This window comes from Lingula anatina, chromosome 7 (genome assembly GCF_051362555.1).
Source record: "Lingula anatina isolate TDL-2025a chromosome 7, LinAna3.0, whole genome shotgun sequence".
Taxonomy (NCBI): domain Eukaryota; kingdom Metazoa; phylum Brachiopoda; class Lingulata; order Lingulida; family Lingulidae; genus Lingula; species Lingula anatina.
In genome coordinates this window covers 12,782,114-12,807,634 of record NC_141773.1, presented here as the reverse complement: position 1 = coordinate 12,807,634, position 25,521 = coordinate 12,782,114, and the positions used below count along the sequence as shown (strand labels likewise).

The 25,521-nt window shown below is 36.1% G+C and overlaps 1 protein-coding gene across 3 annotated transcripts in view; it reads right to left on the bottom strand.

Moving 5' to 3' along the window:
* Positions 1–25,521, bottom strand: part of LOC106173687 (protein C-ets-1-like) — a 58,654-nt gene that overhangs the window by 19,990 nt on the left and 13,143 nt on the right. The window contains exon 1 of one of the 3 annotated variants that reach the window (XM_087016671.1): positions 10,454–10,502. The exons of 1 other annotated variant lie outside the window; for it this stretch is intronic. In XM_087016671.1, the coding sequence (XP_086872797.1) occupies positions 10,454–10,487 (34 nt within the window). In that variant the 5' untranslated portion in view covers positions 10,488–10,502. Of the gene's footprint in view, positions 1–799; positions 1,397–10,453; positions 10,503–25,521 lie in introns of those variants that run through there. One more of the 3 variants, XM_087016670.1, reaches the window with a different exon arrangement.

The window sequence follows — 25,521 nt, the reverse complement described above, 5'->3', positions numbered from 1 at the left end:
GGGATAGATCGATCTAAAATCTATGGGAATAGAGCCATAGTCACCTTAACAGTTTTCTTTATTTTATTTTTTTCATTTTCTTAAACCAAAACCATTCTTAACTTTGAAAATTCCTTTCTCTACTTTGAGTTGTAGAAGAATGGTAATGACTCGATCTTTTCAATGGGGGGAAAATTGTGAATTTTACAGATACTGTATCTGTAAGTAATAATTTTCTTTAAATTACAACATTCCTATCGAGTGGTAGCAACAAAATTAAAAAGCAGGTTACTCTCAAGTTCTACTCTATGCAGTATAAGGACCACAGATGCCATACAGAAATACAATTTTGGGATCATGAAATAAGATATCTGAAAGTTTGGTAATTTTTGCCCATTGAAATGATCCAGTCATAGCCATGTTTTCACCTTACTTTTGTTACGTGTGCTTGCACCTTGTCATTATAAAAATAATACGCTGAATCATACGTTTCATATTGAACAAAGATATCTTAAGGTACTTTTATCATTGTTTAATGGATAAGAATATTCGAGTTTTTGTAAACACTTATTATTATGTAACAGCCAATGAACATTTCTGTATAATTCTGTATATAATGTGTGTATATACTCCATGTAACTTAGAGAGGTTAATTCTTAACCAATTTCTTTTATTTATTTAAAATGATTGATCTATAGCTTGCATTTTTAAAAAGGCTTATATATAATCAATAATTTTGTTATTCCTCATTGTTCATTGTTCAACAAAAGAGAACACCAATGAATGAAAAAAAAACCCATTAAAAGTTCACCAAACTTACTTTTAATCCCCCTGGTCCTGCGGCTAGGCAAAGGAGGAGATATAATGGACAGCATGTTAGTAGCAGTCTTAACTGTCCCATACAGTAATAACTGAGGAAATCACTAGGACGCCAGAGATAGCATGTAAAACTCTTCAACACAAATCGCCTCCAAGGTGGAATACTCCTACTCACAACTGATCTCCCTGCCTCAAATAGTAAGCCAAGTTAGGTATGTGTATATAGTACCCAAAGAAAGAACTCCAGTTCCAAATCCCGTGACCAGCTTATTCTTAAGCAAATGTCTTCCACATCCAATTTCCTTGGTTCTGCCTATCTGTTCAAATCTTTCCTTCCTGAACATTTAAAAACTCATTAAAGCGGTGTCCCTGTAACTACTTCCACCGAACTGGTCCTTGTCCTACTCAGTTCATCCAATCAGATTCAGTCTCATTCCCTTAAAATTAAGTATCTTTTCTCCTTCCAGCCAGGGTCGTTACTACCAGATACAGTGAGCACTGAAAAACTAGTTCATGTTGGCTTGAAGTAAGTTTGGAGATTCATCATGAACAATGTAGCATCTAGGTCATGCTTAGTTGACATTAATTCTCAAGCTAGCTTCTTGGCAGGAAGTGTCCATGTGTCCCAGTGATTATTTAGCCTAGTAATTAAGGGGCCATATGCAAGATAAGGGGAGAGAAAGCAGGAAAAATTATGGCGTTAATTCAGTGGAAATTTATCTCTCAAATTTGCTCATTTGTAAATTCACCAATCGAGATTACTAAATGAAATGTCCTAATCGTGTAAATAACCTACTTGTATATATTCAAAACTGTTTGAATTTCAAACAGAGACAAAATATTGCCCACCCCCTCCGTTTTCCCCTAAATAAAAGTGCCTACCATAAACACAGCTACAGGACCCCGTTCATTGATAAACTTTTATGAATGGAGTCTGTACCAATGTGGTAAGAGGTGAATGGATGACTCAGCGCCCTTATTTGGACAGGGCCAAGACAGACGTCAATCAAGGCCCCAAAAAGTTAGCTCAAGGATCTCACAGATAAGAAACTTCCAGTGGTGTTATCATAGTATAATCCAGTTCATGATTCTTGATTTTATAAGGGATCATTTCAGCATAATCTCGGACTGTTTGTGTAGTAGTTCAGTCTTCTGCCTGTTGCAGCAATTATGTGTTTACTCAGTTTAAGTAGGTGTTAAAAGTTGGGTTACCACTAAGCCCTTATACTGGATTGTCAGTTATGATAAGTAGCTGACTTTTCTTTTCTCTCACCTTAATCACCTATTCTGCTTTTCTCTCTCTATCTGCACATTCCCCTTGCTTACCAATTTACAGAACCTCACAAACTGTGAATAAAGCTCAAGCACATACGCACGACTTCCATACATTTAAACATAAGGCCCTTCAGAGAGAAAATCTTAACTATAACCAAGAACAAATTTGGATGGGGAAAATGAGAAATTAATCATTTCAATCAGTGAGAACATTAGATATCATGTAGTGTCTCCATGTGGTCCCAATACTGACAAATAAACTTCGCATACAGCTAGTGCATAAAGTAGACGTCTTTTTTTTTCTTTTCTTTTTTTTGCCCATTATTGAAAAACTGGCATGTCCAAAGGATAAAAGAAACAAGCACACATCATCATTATCAGAATAGAGCTTTACTGCTTGCTTGACTTTAATTAATTTTCAGGTCAATAACAAAGTGGCTCTTTGACCTCCGCTGCAAAAACATCGTCGTACTCATTCACCTGACCTATTGCCTTGAACAATAATATTACCCACGGTGCATTGGGTGTATGTAAACGCCAACCAGTGGCCTGCACCGCCCAACACAGTGGGGCGAGTGTTAAAAAAAAGCGCACAGCACTTAGTGTCAAAGCTGCTCAAAATGAAGGCAGTGTTTCAGACGTGTCTGGGGTCCCAGCTACCTTTATTTTATTACTGGTGGGACATTTTAGAATTATCAATCACATGTCACAGGAGATGCATGCAGATTGCTCTGTGGGTTTATTTTTTCAGATATTGCAGAAAAAAATGAAAAAAAAAGTGAATTTTGTACGAAAGTAAATCTTTGAATAGCCTTTTATCATTTTTCTTATAATGTTTAACTGCATGAAAAAAACTTACCAGAACAAAATAATGATGACTTAAGTACTTACCTAAAAAATTCCAATGCATCTTTAAATTTTTTGTTTTACAATTGCCTTCTTTCTTACAGGTAATCATTCCAAAAATTAAATTATATATGAAATAGTCTTGTGACATCATCATAATATAAACAAATCAAACCAAAGCATGTATTTTTAAAAATTTAATACAATAACACTGTAGCGTGTATCTAGAAGGATGTCGGCCTACACCTGAAACATGGAAGTTCATCTCACATTTGTGAATTTGACCTCTTGACTAGTTCTGCATACAAAAGTTGTCCCACAACAGAGCTAATAGTTCCATGTCAAAAACTACTGGCAGATCTAGAATTTCAAGAAGTAAAGTCTTTTTCTCAGTATTTCCTTAATCCTTGGATAAGGCATGTCTTGCTATAAATGGTTTGTCTTAAATTAAAGATGCGTGTTTAGCAAGTTTTAACGTCAAAACATTGTCAGAAAAAAAGCTGCCTGACAGATTAATTCCATAGGGGGAAGGGAGGGGTAGTGTCTACAAATTAATTTTTTGTTGTGTAAAAAAACTGATTTACATTATTTTATTTACGTATTGTTAGAAAATCAACCATAAAAACTGAAAGTAACTGAAGTACAAGTTGCCACTTTTTTCTTTTTACGTGAGTACGATTCCTCAAAGTGAGGACACAATGGTAAGTTCCTTCCTTTGTTCTACCTGAGAATGAACACCTCATTAAGCATTATGTTGATCCTCAACAGGGGGTATAGCCAGTGGGCAGGGAGGAAGTGGACATACTCCCCACTGCCAGCAAGTCAACACATGACAGTTTATCAAGGAGGCAGTAGAACAACAGGTGACTTTTCTTTTTTTTTTGACTAGGGTTTTAATGTTTTTAATACGAAAAGCTTACATTTCTTCTATCAATATTTCTCTCTCACCACTACTTTTTTTTTTTTTGCTAGTTATTATTTTTTTTAACAATGTTTATTCAAAAGAAATGGAGGCAAAGAGCTAAAAGCATTAGATGCTAGTTATTTGCTAGTTATGTTTTGGTCTCTTCATCTTAACCCCTTCCACACATTCCAAACTTTTCACACTTTTTCCTCCATATTGTTTCAAATTCAATAAAGATTTAAAAGTTTGCTCCCCCCCCCCTAGTCTGTGCAACAGAGCTAAAAAAAAAAAAACTTCTTTATCTGACTCCTTTGGTTAGTCACTTAGTCTGTGATGGCTCCTTTTCCCCCAAACTATTCAGTACAGAAGACTTACATGACAATTACAAAACATCTACATAGCACCATTAAATGTCTCCATCATAAGAAAAGACCCCATGGTACCAAAGGGCAGGCAGACAAACAGACAAACACAGATCCAATTACCTTTTGCTTCCTTGTTAAGTACATTTTAACTTCTTTTTTAAGGTACTACATGGAATTTAGGGCCCAAAACATGTACCTGTGCGATTATATGCTACACATCCTGATTTGAAGGCCCCTGTGTTTAATACTTGGGCCCCTAACATGGATAACTCTTACGTACTGTGGTCTCTGCCAATAAAGTTGACACTTACTTTTGACAAACACTGGGCATGATGTCTATAAACCAGGTCAATTTTCAATCAGAAAAACATTCTGCACCGACAGATCACAGCCTTTGTAACTTATGTATTTAAAAGTATGTTCAATTCAAGCAAACACCCTAGCATGGACTTTTTTTCTGTCCTGAAAGGGAGTTGCTCAAAATAGCGCTTAGAAGTTTTCTGATATGTAGAAAAGTGCATTAAGAACAAGTAGCTCTGAGAACCAACAGAATCGCAGGCTATATATGGCCAACTCCCTAAAAATGAGGATGTTAATGCCCTAATGCTTGGCCTCCGCCTCCACAGGCCTCGTCGCTGCAGGGGCCTAGCAATTAAACCCCTTGTCTAGATTTCGTCCTATTAATGCTGTGTCCTATTATCAGTGTCTTGGAAATGTTTTTTCACTGGATATAAAGTTTGTTTCTGTTGTCATAGCAACACTACCAGCTGATAATTCAGAAAGTGACATCTTTCCAGACACCTTACTTACATGAAAAGAGTGTAAATTCTCTCGTAGTTCTGAGACCGGTTTTATAAAGGTTTCCCCATTTAACACCTTCTAGTTATGCTGCCTGCTCATTAAGTCATTATAATGTGAGGAGGCATTTTGGATGTGTCACCATTATATTACATTTGTTCCTACTTGCACAAAGTCTGCTTACTGCACTTAATAGAGCAACAAGCACCATAGTACCTCTAGTGTGCCGTTCTAGGACCTAAATATTATAAAATAGCATTTAACACCTTTTTTTTTTAGAGTGACTGTTACACCTTTTTTTTTTTCATTCTTGTGGCATGGAAATCAAACATTTCATAATTTACTTCCATTTCACCTATAGTATATAAAATCTAAATAAGATAAGCAGTGCTGTATGAATTCACTGATAAATTACCATAAATATCTGTACTTGTACATCTTTGAAACTGAGAGCATGAAAGGAAAAATACAATCTCAAATTGTCAAAGAAGATGTAATGCCATATGATCAGATAGACCCAATGGTCATAGCTAGAGTTGTCTCACATATATTACATAAATAAGTATATAGCCATGATGCCCTAAAGACTGAGGTTGTAAAGATACTGGGATAATGAACTTTATGAATATATTAAATCCTACATGGTCTTTATGCCACTACTGTTTCATCATCCATTTCCTTTACTTCTAGTTCATACGCATCTGGTATCTGGTCCTACCATACTGTTAGTCTATTTTACAGTTAGAAGTTTTGCAAATAATCCTCAAAGTATAACTTTCAGGAAAAATACAATCTCAAATTGTCAAAGAAGATGTAATGCCATATGACCAGATAGACCCAATGGTCATAGCTAGAGTTGTCTCACATATATTACATAAATAAGTATATAGCCACGATGCCCTAAAGACTGAGGTTGTAAAGATACTGGGATAATGAATGACATGAATATGTTAAATCCTACATGGTCTTTATGCCACTACTGTTTCATCATCCATTTCCTTTACTTCTAGTTCATACACATCTGGTATCTGGTGCTACCATACTGTTAGTCTATTTTAGAGTTAGAAGTTTTGCAAATAATCCTCAAAGTATAACTTTCCTAAAATCATAATTTTTTTTCAAAAATTGTGTTCACCACTGGCCAAAAAGTCCAAGACCTTATGTTCCACAGGCAGTTAGAGATTGCGTTTGGTGAGACTGAGAAGCAATATGCCTTACTCTCCAACCACAAAGCCCTTACTCTCCAACCGCAAAGCCCTCAAGACAGTCAAAACAAACCACTATAACATAATGACCGTCAGCTCTGTGACTCACTGATCTTATCTCTGTCATGTGTCCCGGTTCAGATAAGAACTTGCGTGAGTCAGTGGAAAGTGGATTTTTCTTGAATATGTTTCATGCTTGAAGAGGAGGACACCAGATTTCCTTTTATGCCTTTATTCCAAGCTCTGTATTCCCGATGATAAGCAAGTGGCCTTTTCCCTTTTAATGTATCCATTTTTTTTTTTGGCATCGATTTTTTTTTTTTTTGGCTCCTTGAGGGCATGCGTACTGTCACACTTCTTTTTTGTAGACGTATCTTCTATCTTAATTCATAAATAGTTAACTGAATATTAGAAGTAGAAAGTTCAGAAAGGAATAGCCAGCACCAAGGGGTGACCAAATAAATGCTCAAAAGATTTATCTATGTATAGGCAAAGTGGGCTCCTCTTAACTGCATTAAAAACTTAGCATTTCACATTTCAAAATTTACCTGGAAGTAATGGAGTACTCTGAAAATTAATGGTAAGAGATACAAGTAGTGATCATCTTTTATCTGGCATCATTTTCGCAGTATAATATTTTTAATTCAATTTCAATCGGTTCTCATTCTTAACAATTCGAACCAAAAAAAAAAAAAAAAAAGGAGGCAACACAGTTGTAAAACTAGGGCATGCAAATCTTCCTCCTTTCCACCACAAGTACAATTGAAAAATGGCACAGGTGTTCTCTCATTGACACACTTATCACCAAATGTGATATAAATTTCTCTCTAAAAACCAGTGATGTTAAATTTTTTGAAAAGATAAGGCAAGATTTGTATCTCTTTTTTTACATATTTTCAGCATATATTTCAACAGTGATAGATGGTGAAATCTTTGATGCTGAAATGCATTCCATAAAATCTGTAAGTATACACTGTGAATTTGTTAGTTCTCAAATTGGAATACAAGTTCTATACTTGGCATAATGCACAGCACAAGATATTTTTGTGTTCACTAAAATTCAGTGTGGGGGTGTTGACAGATTTATTTTCTGACAATTTATTCTCCCCTTCAGACCTTCTGTTAATCAAATCAGGAAGTCGCATACAGAAAACCACATCTTGACAAATCAAATTTCAGAAACTTGGGTAAGCATTTTTTTTTAATCTAAAAGAAATGGTGACTATTCGTGTTCTAATCAAAAATCTTGTCACATAACCCACGCTGGTCAAGTTAAAGAACGAATAAATTCTTATTTAATTATGCTATTCAATGTTATTTAAAGAACACTGTTGTTTAATGAAGCCGGAAATATCTACCTTAGACTTTCAAATAACACTTAACAAATCAACACAGACTTAAGACTTTTTTTTTTTTTTTTTGCATTTCAACCTTTGACCAGGTTTGTTCATGGCGTCTCTCTCACTCCATCAGTCTTAGCATGGTCGCAGGCCAGCAACCTGCCTAATTTCCATAAAATTTCTGAATGAGCAGATGACTTGAGCAGCCTGCTATATTGCACAATCCACATAGATCTTCTCCATGTTCTTGGCCATTATAATAAATAACATGTCGAAAATAGTGTTAATAGAACCTATACTCTAAGACTTACTTTTGAGACAAATCCATGGTTGGAAAAACAAATTTCATGATAAATGGGGTGCATATTAGTTATACAGTGTTTGGGTACCAAGGCCCAGACACGTGAAGTGACGTACAAGTCTGTGCGGGTTGAAAATGCAAGAGTCATGTTTTTAAAGAGTAAAAGTCAGCTGCTAGCTAATGCTGCCAAAATGTAAGCACAACTGTGCTTTGCCACCAGTCTAACATTTAGCCCAAGTTTTATTTTCTTTCTTTTTCAATTATAAGTTTTAAAATTCTTATGCATCTTTCAATGAAATGGCTGAAAAAATTACATCATTTTTCTTGCCTGACAATACAATATGGACACTTAATTTTATGGAACACAACTGCATCAAATTAACCAAGAAAACAGGACCTGATACACTTTTTATAAGTAAAAATATCTGTAAACGAATGTCCCACGTGAGCAGTTCTTGAAATGAAACTAAAAGACAGTATATGGAAAATTGTCACAAACATCCCATGTAATCCTTACACCCCATTTCCATAGATTAGATTGACCTACTTTAGATCGACCTAACTCCCTGGGGGTTCACGCTAAATAGCTGTCAGCCGGGCGGACACGAAAGTTAATTACCCCCTTACAGCTTGTAGTAGGCGGGACGGACATTTAAGTCGGATATTCTAAAAGTTATCTGGTGAGACTCCCCGCGGGGATAGATCAATCTAAAATCTATGGGAATAGAGCCTTAGACTATTCCCAGAGCCTGTCGTACTAACTGTGGATCGATCTATCTCCAAGGGGATTCTCGCTTAATTGCAATTAACTTGGGCAGCTTAGATGTCTATCACGCCTACAGCGGCTGATAGGGGGTAGTTAACTATCGTTTAGCAGCTTTAGTAGTCGTACCAGACGTCTAAGCCAATTGAGCTGAAAGCAATTTAGCGAGAGACCTCTTGGAGATGGACCGATCCTGTAAGAGCGATCTGGGGATGGGAACCCAGTCTTAGAATACCACCCATAAAAACACAAAGCCAGATGATCCACAGACATCCTCCATTTACAGCACAGGCTCCAGCACTTAATTTCCATACATTTTCTCAATGAGAGAGAGAGAGAATTCCGGTAACTGACACCCTTATCTCTGAGTATGTACAACTTAAGATTTAAACCTGTCAAGCTTTCAAGACAAAGAAGGCCATTATAGGACTGGATGGCTTGTGCATGTAGGAGGCTTGGGGGGGGGGGGGGAAGGAGAGATAAGTACTGCAGCACAGGCATGAGTTTGAGTGCATGCGTGTGTGCGAGCATGCATGCATTGGTACATGTTCGGGGAGGGACGTCAGGAAGAGTAAGAAAAGGTTACGCAGAGAGAAGAAGGGAAGTCTGGGCTATAATTTGGATTTGGGGCTCAGAAAACTATATATTTGTTGGTATGGGTAATAACTATTAGGATGGTAAGTAATTAATCATCGTACATAAAAATCTTTTTTTTTTTGTGTGTATCAAACTTAAATCATACATATCTTAAAGGGATAATAACTCTTCGTTTTGGCCAAAAAATGAATTTTCCTGGAGTAAACAACAATTTTCCCATACTTACCAATGGTAAATGAATCTATTTTTGCATTCAAATTTAGTCCCTGGTTTTTTTCTAAAAAGTTTGGTTTTTTTTTAAAATCTCTTAAGAGATTATAACAGAGTATAGCCATCAATGGAGGTCACGTGGTCTAAAGACAAGCTCAGATATCAGAATAATAGTTATTACTGCCGTTTTTGTGGTAAAACAGAATATATTAAATTTCTATGAGTTCTTCACAATGTTTTTATTGTGAAATATAGATCTCATGCGAAGAGTTATTATCCCTTTAATCTTTTTTTCTAACTTATTTTTGAACACCTATAATCTTATCTTACAATATCTTTTCATGTTGTTAAGTCTAATGAACATTCAATATACTTAATATTTATAGTCACTATAACTGCTATTTCTTGCAGAAAGTGTCTGTAAATTTTTTCAACAACCAGTGAACATGTGAAGTCCACCTGCAGTCCCTCCATTTTAGACCTAACATAACAACCTTCCTTCCTTAATTTATTTCCAAATCAAAGTTAACTTTGACATAAAACCATCTTATGATCTCAGGTCCTATAGCTGGAGGGTGAAGAATGTTATCATAACTATTTCCACATAAAAAACAAAATTTACCACCCATCTAATTCAAGATCAAGACCAAGATTAATAACATGAAAGCACCTGAAGATGTGGTGGCTTCTTGAAAGTTTCCTCATTCTCAAGCTGGGCCTCTTATTATAACTTTTCACCCAACCTGGATAAGTATCACTGTTACAGAGATCTGTAAAGAATTAACTGAATCCACAGTGCAGTTTGCCGAGTTCCATTTTTGTCAGTTTACCACATGTGCAATTTGGCTGTGTTTACAGTGAGAGTGAAAAGATATGTTTAGCTGAGAGAGAGAGAGAGAGAGAGAGAGAGAGTTAGTTGCACAACAAATTAAACAGTGGTGAATGACAAAGCTAGTGCAAGAGACATAAAAATTGTACATATGTGAGAAAACCAATAAAACACAAAGAGGAAGAGAATAAGAAGGTAACAGGACAGTGAGGTAAAACTTACTAAAATGATGTCCTGGTTCTCTTTTAATAAACATGTTGCTGATAAGAATTCACAAAATCCTTGTTCCACTGATTACTGTAAAGTAAGTCTATGTTGTCATTCACCTGGTCATTTCCAGGGGTGATAAGAAAAGTTCTCTATAGAACAAGAACCTATACATCTATCTTCTATTCTCCAGTTTTGTTTTGCTTGGTAGTTTAGATATGACAGACTTGTTCTCAGTTACCTGTTCCACAAAATATACTCCCGCTCGTTAAAACACAACTGTAATAATATTAGTATATATTTGTTCCTCACACTGCTGAAGTAACAACTTCAGTTTATTCCTTATTACTGTGCTATCCATTTTTTTAAACAAAACCAGTGTCACACCAAATATCAATATGGAATAAATGTAAAATAATAATCAAGAAGTAGTTGTTTCTCTTGATGAAGTTCAAAATCTGTCTGGAACTTTGCTACAGCCTGTGCTCCACTTTGTTGGCGTCAATTTACTGGCAGTTATTTCGAAGAGTGTCACTAATGTTGACAAGAAAAATGGCCAATATATGTAGCTAATTGTCCAATAATTGCAAAGGAAACCAGAAAGGTGAAAATTATGGGATATCCGGCCCGTGGAATCCAAGTGAGAGATGGACAATTCTTGTCATGCTGATTGCATAAAGAAAAGTCCAGGTATAAATATAGCCAGCTCCATGGCTGTTTTTAATTCTCTTCCAATTCAGCTCTCCAATTTTTTTTCCAATGATAAAGCACCACTGACTTCCACAGACTTATACCTCCAAAGCCATCCAACTATTCCCTGAGCACAAGTCTCAGTTCTGAAAATCTTTTCTCAGTTCAAACAAAACTGTCCACTTGTAGTTTTTCACCTCCAACCCGTCCTTCTGTCTACAAGTCTTTTACCAGTTATTCTATCTAATCCAATTCAAACTGTTGGACCTTTTCTTTGCAATGAATATTGCCTACGTTCTCTATTTCTCACTAAAATCCTCTTCTAATCGGTAACTTTACACCAGCACCAGAGCAAAAAAAGGTTTCAGAAAATGCTCCACACTCAACTCTCAGGGCCGACTCTGTAATTCCAAAGTCAGTGACCCAGTTCTTGCCTGCCACCGCAGCTTATGAATGAGCCTGGCAGTTAACATATTGGAGCACAGCGGCTGATGTTTTTTGTGAATGAGCAGCACAGCTCCACAGTTACTATTACTTTTTAATGCAAACAGCAGTAAGGAATTGTTATAACAGGTGGCTCTGGCTCTTCACTCCACTGGCAACGCAGGTTCTTGTCGCCTGCTAAAAACAATGGCCTTGCCGCAACATGGATAGTGGGAAGGTAATTGTAAAAGAACGTGTAGTAGACGGAGAAGTAACTCCACAGTTGAGTGGTCCCAGCACTGTGTAACCAAGACAAGAAACCCTGACCTTAACCCTCAACGCCTACATTAAAATTCATGAATGAATGTTACCAAGAAGCCTAGGTAAAATACAGTCAGTTAACATGCGACTCCAATTAAATACTTTTCCTCCATTCATTCATCTAATTTTTACTGAAATGCTCAGCTTCACACAAGTTGCCAACATCACCTAGGTCTTATATGGTATATCATGCAAATTATCCTTTCAACAGGACTCTTTTTCTGAGAACAGAATAAACGAGGTTGATAACTCTAAAATCTTTGACCCCTCATTAACGGAGTTGCCCCTCTGTAGCCCTGCATTTTGTGAATGAACCCAGGTCTTCCTTCAGCCCACAGATTGCTGTTACTTCTGCTACTCTCCCTCCCTCCTGGCTTTTTTTCACCCATACATCACTATGTAACCATAAAGGAAGGTTATTCTCCCCTTTACCATGGCCCAGTTTTTCCTCCTTATCTTTAAAACACTGTATATAAAACACACAATCTGAAATTTGATTTGGTAGGACATGTCCTTACTACTGAAAGTGAAACTTTCTGAATTACCAATTTGAATAAACTTCTATAACAAAGCAGAGCTAGGATGCCACTTTATCATATAATATATAATATCTCAAATCAAAAAGAAATGATGTCATAAAATTACAAACTTCCAGTTTTTTAATCAGTGTCTCAATTTAATGATGAAGTGAAATAAATGGTCTTATTTCAAATAAACTTTGCATCACTGTATTTGTAATAGTTTTACTTTTTTAATAAAGTGCAACTATAATCTCTCTGGCACCCAACAGTTTTATTGACAAAAAAAACTCAAATACTGTACTCCAGAACTTTCATAAAAATGCACCCTAAATGATGTTACTCTCTCCCTCAAGGGAGGAAGAAAGCCATTATATTCTATATCAATTCTAAATATGTATCAATGGCGTTTTATGACCATACCAGATCCATCTACCTATCCACTGACAGACAGCCATCTCAATCTTATCAACAAGGAATCTGGATTCTAAAAATAATTTCACACTATTCATCACTTTGGCACTAAATCAAAAAGTATGGGCCCTAAACATGTGTTTTATATTCACTCAGATGTACATACTTCTTGAACTGGCTGGAGGAGATACAATACCAATAAAAGCTTGTCCTAATGTTTTTCGACTTCATTATGCCGGCTGATATTTGACTGTTAAATTCAAACGGGGAGACATTAAAATATAAAAGATGGCGTGTGACAGGAGGAGTGGCAGGTCCTGACACCTGGGGCTACGAGGTCGTCATAAATCAAGTTTCATGGCTGGTACCCGGGATCACATTACCATTCACGAGGCCATTCACACTCCGCTTTCAAATCTGTGTATCGAAATCATCCAAGGATTAAAACCAACAGTGCACTTATCTGATTGTGGTTTGTGACAATTTTCATTGAATTAATAGATCTAAATCCCAACAATTCACGGGTTAAAATCAACAGGGTGTTTTTCTGTGGTTTTGGACAATTTTCTTTGTGTGAATGAAATATTAACCACTGTGCATTTCACCTTCACAGCCTGACTCATGATAATTATCAATGTGTAAATAAAACATTAAGCACTTAGCTTTTATTTGCCACAACAAAACCGCAGGGGCCAACATCAACACGGTAACATACCTTTGGCTTACATAATTTATAAAAGGCCAAAGGAGCATATCTTTTACACCTTTTTATTTGGAAAAACACACCCCAAAAAAACTTGATGTTAATCAAATAAAACAAGTAGGAATTTTCTGCAATATTTTCCTCTGCAAAGATTTGTCTCAATGGGCCCACTGAATAATTAGTTGGCCTTTAATTTGATTGCCTTATGATGCTGTGTAGCCATGAACCAGTCTAACTTTAGAAGTTTGCAAACAGGCAGTTTGTAATGACTACAGTGAGAAAGGAAAATAAAGAAATAACAGCTGAGGGGGCAGTTTTCTCAACAAAACTTTAAACATAATGTTGGTTTTAACATTAAAGCCAATATTCTATTAAACTTTCCAAGATAAACCCATAGCAATAGACTAATATTAAGTAACTTTGAGTCTAAGGCATTTCAAATGTCTATTTTTTATACAACACCTTAATTAATTACTTGAAATTAACCTTTGGACACAGTGCACTAAATTTTGGCTAAAGAGATACTTAAGTTCCCTTTTGAAACTAGCACCAGAAGGCAGACCAACTTCTGCTGGAGTATGAATTAACCACAAACTGTGGTTGAGCTGTCAAACTTGGGCTCAAACCTTAACCTTGAATCCCAGCAACCTCAAACCACACCATGAAAAAAATAATCATTTATTTTAGATGCAGTAGTTGGGATAAGAATCATTCTGTTGGATGTATATGTAAAATTTTTCATCTCACTTGTTTTACTGCTAATTTATATGCAACATGTGCATTAGGGACCATTCCCAGAGACTATTGTACTACCTTTGAATCGACCTATCTCCAAGGGGATTCTCACTATACTCCTATCAACTTAAGTGGCTTAAATGTCTGTCATGCCTACTAAAGCTGTTGGGGATAATTAACTACCAGTAGGTATGACAGATATTTAAGCCGCTTAAGTTGATAGCAATTTAACGTGAATCCCCATGGAGTTAGACCGATCCTGTTGGATCGACCTAGTCATGGGAACCCTATCTTACATATAGAAATACATAATCATGCAATGTGTTCGAATGTCTATCTTGCTTCAGTTGGTAGTGTGAACGGGATATATATAAAAGTACAAGAAAAAATAATCTCTCTTATCTACTCTCTCTTATCTACTAAAATATATTAAACAAATGACAAAATTTGAAAAAAAAAAAACTGATAAAAAAATTACAGATATAAATACATTGAATATAACTGTCATAGAATAGATGTATAAACATTCACATCTAAGTGAAAAAAATCATGCTATATCCTTAACACCTTCAAACCAATTAAATCTATTATATAAATAACAATTTCTGATTATACAACATTTATTATACTTCTTCAGTAGAAGACTGAAATCTATTTTAAAAGTCCTTAAATGAATACTTCATAAACCTCATTCAAATCATAATCAATGTGGTATTATCACAGGAAGACAAAAAGCCAGTTGATTGGAAAATACTTGTCAAATCTTATATCAAGTTATATGTACAGAGTGACAAAAAAAATAACTGGCTCTTTTCATTACCTCGTAGCATGTCTAGGAAGACATATTTGCCTGAAAGAGAAAGCACAGAGATTGTAGACAACCATTTTTCCATCCTAGTGGATCAAATTTCAGACGTCATGAAATGCAATATTCTGGTTCAATATCCTGGATACATCACTCTGCTAAAGAGAAAAATGTTCTCTTCGAACTATATAAACTTCGATTTAGAAATTAGATAAACATCCATTTTTTCATATTTACAAGAAAAAAGTCTTTATTTTTGGATACTGTTTAAGAGGTCCCCGATATCGGAGGATAGTAAAGGAGTTGTTCACTTTATATTCGTTTTGTTAATTATTGAAATTCAATATATTTTCAATTTTAATTGCTATATTTTGCCTTATTTCATGTCAAAATCAAAATACTGGTCAATTCCACAAGTGTCCAGAAAGCCTACCCATCAGTTTCATCTAAACAATTTTCGAGTCCAGTATTGACACTTCTATCGACTGGAAGCCAAAGCTGAAACACCAGGAAGGAACATCCACCATCTGTAGGTTTACTGTTAATGCGAGACAGGAAGTAAAACACAATGGTCATCTAGGGGTGGTTTCACAAAGAAAAGAAAAATTAGTTCCAAAACTAGCATGAACTTATAGGCAAGCTACTGGTTAACTTTGGTTTTAGAAAAATCCAAAAAACTCTAAACAAATTAAGTAATTATTGGTCTGAATCACTTGCCACATCTTTGTTTAATAACAGGCACAATTTCACATCAGGTTGGAAGGAGATTACAACTTTGGTCTTTACACAACAAGATTTCTGGAGGGAATTGTTTTGTGAAATGTATACCAACAGACATCCATACGATTCAACCAATCAGTTCACTTCTCTCAGTAATATTAGCATTGCAGGGAGATACATCTCCAAAAGGTTCTCTTTCTCATCAGATTTGGAAGGTTTTTGTACCATTAGGTTAGAGTCTGTGGCAAAACAAAGAAATAAGTCATGTTGTTCTTTTTCTCTTGGACAAATGTGGGCCATTATGTTACAATCAGCCATGCATGCATTTTTCAATAGGGGTTCAACAGATACAACAAAAGCACTGTTTATAACATCCATCATTTACTTTTCTTTTTTGCTCAATTGAAATCAATAAGATAATAATACCAGCAGGACATCAAAGGTTTTTTTCCAGAAAAAATACAAAAGTATACTAAACAATTCATTTTTGCTATTACCAAGAAACAGTGCTGAATGTTAGTTTAATAAGCATTGGCTAAAACAGATCAATCTTCTGCATCTCTACAGAACTGTACAAAGAATATTTGTTAAATTTAAAAAAAAAATGTATTAAAGACTTGTGATGTTATGTGGAATAGGTAGATTTAAGCTATTTAAACTCCTCATTATATTCTTAACACTGTTTATGATCAAATCTTATACAAAAAAAGGTCCATCCCATATTCATATTTATCTCATATACAAGTGCTTAGTTTCTTCTCATCCAACCCTCACTCCTTCCTTTCCCAGATTCATTCCCAAAATTGATACACATGTACTGCCAGAAGTACAATTTTTGCCCATCCAGCTGTTTTATAATGAATGGCCTTTTCACCCCCAACACCACACCTCAAATGTACTTGTCAAGAAAACCTTCAGTCCCATCACCTCCCCATCTTTACTTCCCCCATAGCTGAAGGGTCTTCAATCAACCTTCCCCCACTACCCAGCACTTGAGTCTTGAAAAGCAGCGATGCAGAAGATGATGTGCATGTAATGGCGAGCAATACTGCCGTAAGAAGTGATTTTAATGCACTCGACACTGTACTGCCCCTTTCTTGTGCTTGTTGGTCTTGTATGTCTAGGAAAACATGGCAAATTCCCCATTCTTGTGTTGGCCAGATGATGTAACAGTGTATCAATATGCTTACGGAAGAAAAGGTACGAGGAGCAGGTGATGGTAGTGGGTAAGGAAGAGCTATTTGAAACATCTTTCATTCCACACTTTACAGTTTTTATGAATGAACAATCGCCTGTTGCAGTGAACGGGTACTTGACGTCAACCATATTGATTTGTGAGCTGTTAGTTATACGGTTCCTGGCTGGCAGGAAAGTTGTCCAATGATCCATGTTCCTGGCTAAGAGATAAACTAACATAGTGTGCACGGATGGATACTTTATTGTGAAAATCTATACTAGTTAGTTGGGTGGTTTTGATCAAGATTGAGATCGAATCAAAAGTTGCTGGTTATGTTTCTAAGACGGAGACAGAGATTAAGCCGTCAGTTTTATATCTGAAGTGTTCAAAACATGAAACATCGTTTTGTTTTGCTACGAAGTGCTCTGCCCCTTTTTAAACCTGTTTAAAAACAAAACCCCTTTCTTTAAGTGCCTTGTGTTTTATTTCACAAAAAGAAAAAAACTGAAAAGATTAAAGATTTTAATTTTCTCTTTTGCATCATCATTTCAACCCTTTTATACAAGTTTTCAACAAAATTATTTTAAAAATTTAACACAGACATGATAGACTACAGGTCTGAAAATAATGGAGTATTACTATCTTTTTATGACAAAATAAATTAATTTTTCAAGTTCCTCAACAAGTAATTTGTCACCCTACTTGTCCCCTATGGGCAAACTCAATTTGACAATGAGACTGACAGGCAAATATACTCAAGAACAGGAGATGCAGGGGAAATTATGTAAGAAATGATGTTGTATTTTTTAAAAACCAACCACATTTGTTTTGCTTCTGGCAAAGGAAGCAACAAAATATTTTCTCAATTCTTATAATCTTAATAGTGAAATCATAGATGTGTATCGCTAACTAATAAAAGTCTTTATCTTGTTTTGTTTTCTCACTCAAAATTATTTACCACAGCATTCTCTTTAACATAATAACTTTCAGTGAATACTATTAACCACATTATTTTCTATGTGTTGTATATAATCAAACAGTCTTTAAAAATTGGCCACTGGATTACAGATTAAGACTAGTTTTCTTTTTAAAACAAAAATACCCACTAATTCTCGCGCTTCAACTGTGATTCACCCACGATTAACGTCTAATACCGTTTGGTTTGAATGGATATAATGATATTCTTCAATAGAGCTGCAACAGAGCTTGGCATTCGTTAATTTGTATGTACACAGGGATTTATCTAATCCCGATTTCACAGATGTGGTTTCAACTGTATTATCCTCTATTAAGACACATTTTCCTAGACATGATCACGCCTCTCTTTTTTATTTAGTCTGTGGAGGACAGCTGAACTTTTCTTGGCTTTAATGCAGCATTTTATTGCTTAATATGTTACGGGAAATGTGGTCCTGTTATACAGAGTTCAAATAACTATTCTTTTGAACTGCTCTAAGGCTCCATTCAGAATAGGGGACTTACTAGTCCAAGGGTGAAATATTACGACCAGCTACAAAGCTTGCCGTCTAATCCGCTAATAGACATCGAAAAGATATTCCACAGAGAAGTATTCGAGTGGGTCGGCCATATTTGACCCTCAGACTAGTTAGTCCCCTATTCTGAATGGGGCCTTAGGGTCTGTTAAGAACCAGCTGATCCAGGGACTAACTTGTCTTCAGATCAAACATGGCAGGACCCACTTGAAAGCATGCTAAGGTTTAACTGGTCTGGGCCTGAAGGGAGGGTATGCACACGAGATGGGGAATCCATTGTCAAGTACACGCCGTACTTGTTCCGTGGAGTAGTTAGTCTGGGGATCAACTGGTGAAGAACAGGCCCTAACAGTTGCCTTTCAAGTTTGCTTTTGAAGTGAATGGTCAATTCACAATCCTCTGTTCAACACTTTTAATATCCTGAGAGAGAGAGAGAGAGAGAGAGAGAGAGAGAGAGAGAGAGAAAGAGAGAGAGATGGACATTTCAGAATGTTGCACAACTGAAGAAGACAGCATGTTTGCCTCTGTATATGCATGTATATTTCTTCCTCCCAAAGGAAGTAAGAGCCATTCGAAGAAATCTTCAATTTGTAGGGAAAAAATAAAACCACCACATCTATATAAGATACACAAAACAGAAATATACAAGCTGCCTCTTTTGACACCCATAACTGCCCTCAAAACATTAACCCCACCCTAGTACATCCCTGGGAAATAATGAAACCTTAGGGACCATTCCCAGACCCTATTGTACTGTGGATCTATTTATCTCCAAGGGGATTCTCGCTAAATTGTAATCAACTTAAGCAGCTAAGATGTCTGTTACACCTACTGAAGCTGTTAGGGGGTAATTAATTATTGTTTAGCAGCTTCAGTAGGTGTGCCAGATTATGAGATATATATATGCTGCTGAAGCTGAAAGCAATTTAGCGAGAAACCCCATGGAGATCGATCGATCCTGTTAGATCGATCAAGGTATGGAAACCCAGTCTTATACAAGTTTTTCAAAGAAGCAATTAAAATCAGCTTGGGTATATCATGTTTCCAAATCCCTGAATCCTAATCCATAGTTTTACTCCAATAATATGCCTATTCCAGACGCCTATTCCAGACACCAGTTCATTAAATTGCTAGTCATTTTTTTTTTAAACTACTTTATCTCTCAGAATGGGGTAAAGCAGAAACCTGACAGGTGAAAACAAAGTTGTCTTGACGTCAACCCAGTTGACAAAATCAGAACAACACTGGCAATTTTATCTATTAACATGGATCTTATTATGAGAATGATTATGATCATTTTTGTCAAATTTGTCGATTGCCATGACTAACAGGTATCAATTAGCATTGTTGTAAATCAAAACTTCTGACAAACTGCTTTTCTTCATTATAAACTTAGATGAAAAATAAAGGAAAGGCAACAAATGCAAAACAACCTTACACCAAAGAGAGTTTAACCGATAACACACAATGTTATGTATTTATTTTAATATGAAAGTCTTTTTAATTTTCAAGCAAGTGAGTTTTCAGTTCAATTTTTCTTCCAATAATTTTTTTTCCAATTGTGCACCCAGACTAAAATATAACAAAGAACAGTGCACAAGCACTGGCTGACATTTCAATGTTGTTACAGAATCAATAACCTTTTTTTCCTCTTAGTTTTTTCATTGAACATGAAACCATATGCTTACACCTTAAAAGACAAAAAATCCAATCAGCCCCAGTACTCAAGTATTGATACAAAAAAAGAAAAAAAAAAGAAAAAAGGAAGTGAACATAAAAATACACCATTTTTAGCTACCTACTCTCTGTTGTGAAATATTTTTGTGATACTTTCACATCTGTTTTTTAACCCTGTCACTCCTGGTCTGAGGGTGGATCTCACATATGCGCATATTTTATTAGTTTTTCAGCATCCCAGACTTTTTCAGATATTCTCTAAGACAAGTGACATTTTCTGTTTTATATGTTTTTCTCTGTTGTAGACTGCAAATAGAAAAGGTATATCTTATCATTTATCAAGTAAAAAGGAGGGATGGAGATGGAGATAGAGTAAGAAATTGGTGCAATGTTGTAACATGTATGCACCAATCTTTAATTTTAAAAAATCAAGATAGGAAAATTCACTTCCAGAATAGTCTGATACTGATAATCATGACAACCTATTCTGAAACAATGTCCCAGGTTATTTTAAATAACTACAACACTGTTTTCTTCTTCAAACCACAATCAATACACTCCTTCTACTGACTGCCAAATTATTTTTCCCTGACACAAACAATGTATCTCCTCACATCTGTAGCCAACCTTTTGCTCACTATGCTCTTGGTAAGATTCTCTCCCCTAAAATACCACACTGCAACAGTGATAAGAATCCATACTTGCACTTCTTATGTTTCTTGAGCGACAACCTCTGTTGTACTTTTGAGACCTTCCCCTAATGGACTCGCTTCCTCTTTTGCGCTGCTATTTGCTTTGAGCTTGTCTTCCATTAGTCGTGTTCCACTTTTGCAAACACTGGAAGCCGTATGCCCTTCTCCATCGATGCTGCTGCTGCTGTTCATGCCGAATCATACAAATGAAAGGCCTGGGTACCTGCAGACCTTGTCACCATGGCAACAAGTGCTAAAGGCTGAAGGTGCAACTAGGAAACATCTGTTCCAGACTAAAGGTTTTGTTGTATATCTGCTATTATTTGCTTTAAAAAAAGGCATCACTACCATAACATGAAATGTTATGTACAAATGTTACTCACAATATGACAATGCCTGAGATATAAAAAAGTAATTCTGAATGACAACTTTATGGAGGTAATTTTTTTCTACAATTTGACATGCCACTCTGACTTCAATTAAAAATGGTATAAAATTTAGTCAAGGGGCACTGCATGTAATTTCTTTTGTAGTTTAAGAAGTTTGTAAAGAGGTCTTTTCCTCTGCATCCTCAACATCACTTTGTCACTGTTGTTGTCAGAGTGAATGGTGTTTTTGAGTGTGGAAACTGTGAGTTTAATAACCTATAGACCTAATACAGCCCATGGAAAACTGATAACCATTCTTGTAAAAGAGGAAATTAAGAGGTGTCTGTTTTTCTGTCCTTTCTTCCCTTTTTGCATGTTATTTCCCATACTTCCTTCAATATCAATTTGGAGAGGAAAATGACCAGGGCACCTGATGAAATTCAAAACTAGTTCAACAATGTATTTTCTTGACTAAATACTTATTTCAGAAACAGAAAAAAAAAGAAAAAATTACAAGTCTCCTTTTTAATATGGCAAGTGTGCATCGAAATAGTATGTGCCATACTTCTTCTTTGATCAAGGCCCAATAAGGATAACACTGATTTAGTATCAATTAACTAAACATTCACTTGAGAATGAATGTTATAGAGAAGCATTATGGATGCCACGGTTTATAAAGTGCACATATTCAAAACAAAATAAAAAGGAAATTGTTTGTATGAGGCTTTACATGTATAAGCAAATATGTGTGATAACTCCTATCTGCTTAAGGCAGACATAATAAAATAATGTACACAAACTGCAAAGCACTCCATGACTGCATTTCCCTGCCAAGAAAAAAAAAAAAGACTAAAAAAAATTTTAAATAAAGACCTGGGCTCGGTTGTAATAGTAATGACTTCTTTCCCACGCTGAATAACTTCTATCTAGAAAATTTCACCAAAAATTGCAAAGAAAATTTTGAGACATCCTGATACCAAACAAACCACCGCCAACGCAAATCATGACATCCTTCGCTAAGATAATAATATGACAGTCTGTTGCTATCATCCACAGTATGTATATATCCCAGAGTAATATGTGGTTACTCATCTGCCTTAGGCTGACATGACACAATATACTACGTAAAAGACATAGGGTCCATTCCCAGTAAAACTTGTTCTATGAAGATCGACCCAAATCCACTGGAAACTTCCTGAATGCAATCAGATTATTAACTGAATGACACATCTTCTCTTGTTTCTACCGTAATTGGAAAAAAACCCTTCTTTTTGAATGACACATCTTCTCTTGTTTCCACAGTACTTGTATAATCACAACCTATTTTGTATTCTACTCAATGCCAGGAGGAGGCGTGTTAATCTTTTGACATGATTTCATTAGGAGAGTCCCTGTGATCTAGGTGGAATGATAGGTACATTGGGAAAGGCCCATACTTTAGAATTTTCAAACTAGGTACATGCATGTCAAACTGGTTGTGTTAATGAGGCGATAGTCATTTTCTTAAATACTTCAACTAAAGGTTACAAATATTAATTGTCTTTCTTGACAACAGTCCTGCAACATCACAGGTTAATTCCTCGGTAACCTTTTACAACATTCTGATGACGCACACACAAAAAAAAGTTAGTTACACAAGTCCTCCTATATGACACAAAGTTCCTTAATAACGAGAATTTTAGGGGCATTCCCATAGATTTAAGATCGATCCATCCCCGTGGGGAGTCTCACTAGGTTACTGTCAGATAATCTGGCTTAAATGTCCGTCCCGCCTACTACAAGCTGTAAGGGGGTAATTAACTTTCGTGCCCACTTGGCTGACAGCTATTTAGCGTGAACCCCCAGGGAGTTAGGTCGAACTAGTTGGATCGGTCTAATCTCTGGGAATGGGGTCTTAGAGTGACATGAAACAAAATTAGAAAAAAAGGTTACTAATGAGAGAGAGGTTCCAAACAGGCAGGGGTTAAACAAAACTGTTTTAAGACCATCTCAGGAGAGATGGGTTGTGCTAACATTCAAGAAAAAGAACCTATTTCGGCTTGAAATTAACCATATTCAAGATGTACAGAACAATTTTTTTTCTCTACGTCATTATGTAGCCTAAAAAAAATCATTAACTGAGCAATGAAAAAATTTAGTGAGAAATTACCGCAGCTTACTAGATCTGTAAAGGGCATCAAATATGGCGAAAGGCTTCAGAAAAGGTTGGAGGAAGAGAAAAACCATTCAGCCATCTTTGTGATTGAATTACCCTACAAATTTCAATTATTTCTAAAGATTTAGGCTACATCAGCCCAAGCAGTTTCATTCTCCACAGCCCAACCTGATGTTTATCCCCAACATGATCAGATTTGGCAAAGCTCCAAAGGCCTTGGGGGTTGATGGGTTACCGTAGCAACGGTAAGTTATCACCACCAGGTGCTGTAAGTTAAGTTAATTTTCTGCAGAGAAAACTGCCATTGCTTTGAAAAGCTGCCTCAGTTTCCCAACCTCTCTGACAGCTGGCTCAGCTCCCTAAGAACAAAACAGTACCAGACCCCCCCCTTCTCCCTCTAAAAAATAAAATAAAATATAAATTTAATAACATTCAAACCAGATTCAGCAACATAGTAATTGGCCTAGTTTGGGAAAGATCTCGACTCAAATTCCCCCCCGCACAGACTGCGGCTTTCTGTGGCTTTCAATAGGGGAAGGAGGCTGGAAGGGTGGGTCGGGAAATAGTCATTTGATGGAGACTCAGTTGAACTCTTAGTCTCATTATTTTGTGTAGACCATCACAATGCCATCTCAGCACAGAGCTACGCTGTTCTTTTAACGCTGTTCTGTCAACGCAGGTCTCCCAATGAACGCAATCAACCATTTGTCCACAGTAAGGATAATGGCATTAGCATCTTTTTGATGAAGTGCTTCCTTTACAGCTGAAGTGACAAATTAGCTGCATGGGCAGTTATTACATTTTATTATATTCAGCTTCAAAGACGAGCAAGGAAGATGGCTAATGCTCACACCATGCTGTACTTAACGGCATCATGAAGAGCTCAGTCCCTCTAAGTCATCCATTGTAAAGAAAACTAATTCAATATTCATGGACAATGCCTTGTTCATTTATAATATTCTTTGTCGCAGTCACGTTGATAGTGCTGGTTTCTTTGCGAGCCATTTGTCTCTGTATGGTTAATGCTTGGAATGATGAGGTTTAATAAAACGTTGACATTTTCTTGTCAGGGTATGTAAGGACATTCTCAATGTTTACAAAATACATTTTTTATTTTAAAAAAAGTTTGAGAACAGACTTATAGAGAAAAAGAAAACCTTTTTAAGAACAAAACAGAAAATAAATACAATCTGACACAAGTCACTGGTTAGTTTCAGGGTCACTTTGTCCATTGTCGAAGATGAGTTGAATGTGATGTTACACAGAGATGACAGTAAATTAGCCAATGACTTGAAGAAAAAGGTTCACTAAGCCCCAATGACCTCAAAGAAATCAAGACAAAGTTCAATTACATGTCTTCTGCACATCTACAAAGCATAACTTTGGCTATGCATCTTTTGGGTTTGACGCTTGGCTTCAATTCAAAAAGTGAAACCCGATTTGCGTCGCTCGCGTGTTAGATGGCCAACAATCCGTGTAAGTTTTCTGAATCTATGGGTCCACAGACTGCACAGTCGGGCTCCTCCATACACAATTACTCAATCTATCACACAGAGTACATGTCCACTACTTCCTATGTGCCATTTATAAACCCGAGACTATATTTGTGAACCCTCGAGGCAGGAACATTAGAAGACGTCCAAATTGAGCAATATTTGTCACATTGTTGCTGTAGGCTGTGGAGGTTGAATGGAGTCACTGACCGTGGCATAAATGGGTCAGTGAATATGTCAAAACCAGTCACCAATGGTGCTACAACTACTTCATTTTTTAAACACCTCAGTTTTTCTAACTTTTTACATTTTCTTAGATTCATCATTTTTAGATACTCACAACTTATTTTTTGACACTGAGCTCAATAATTTTTCAAAATTCTTGAGTCAATATTTCTTTTTAAAAAATATATAAAGCAAAACATTTATGTTTGAATTCATCAACAAATTACTGTACACAAACCAGTCATTGGCAGATTTTTGTCACTTTTACTGGAACTCCAAAGATCCATAATAAAGTAAACCATTCAAAATTGACCAAGTAAGGCAGGCGTTTATCTTACAAATATGTTTACATTGAGTTTAACACATATCACAATAAAATGTTCACACTGACAGTAACTGAAAATAATCCCATTCTTTCGCATTCTACTGCATGTTCATCTGTTGTAATCTTTCAAATCAATATATATATCAAAA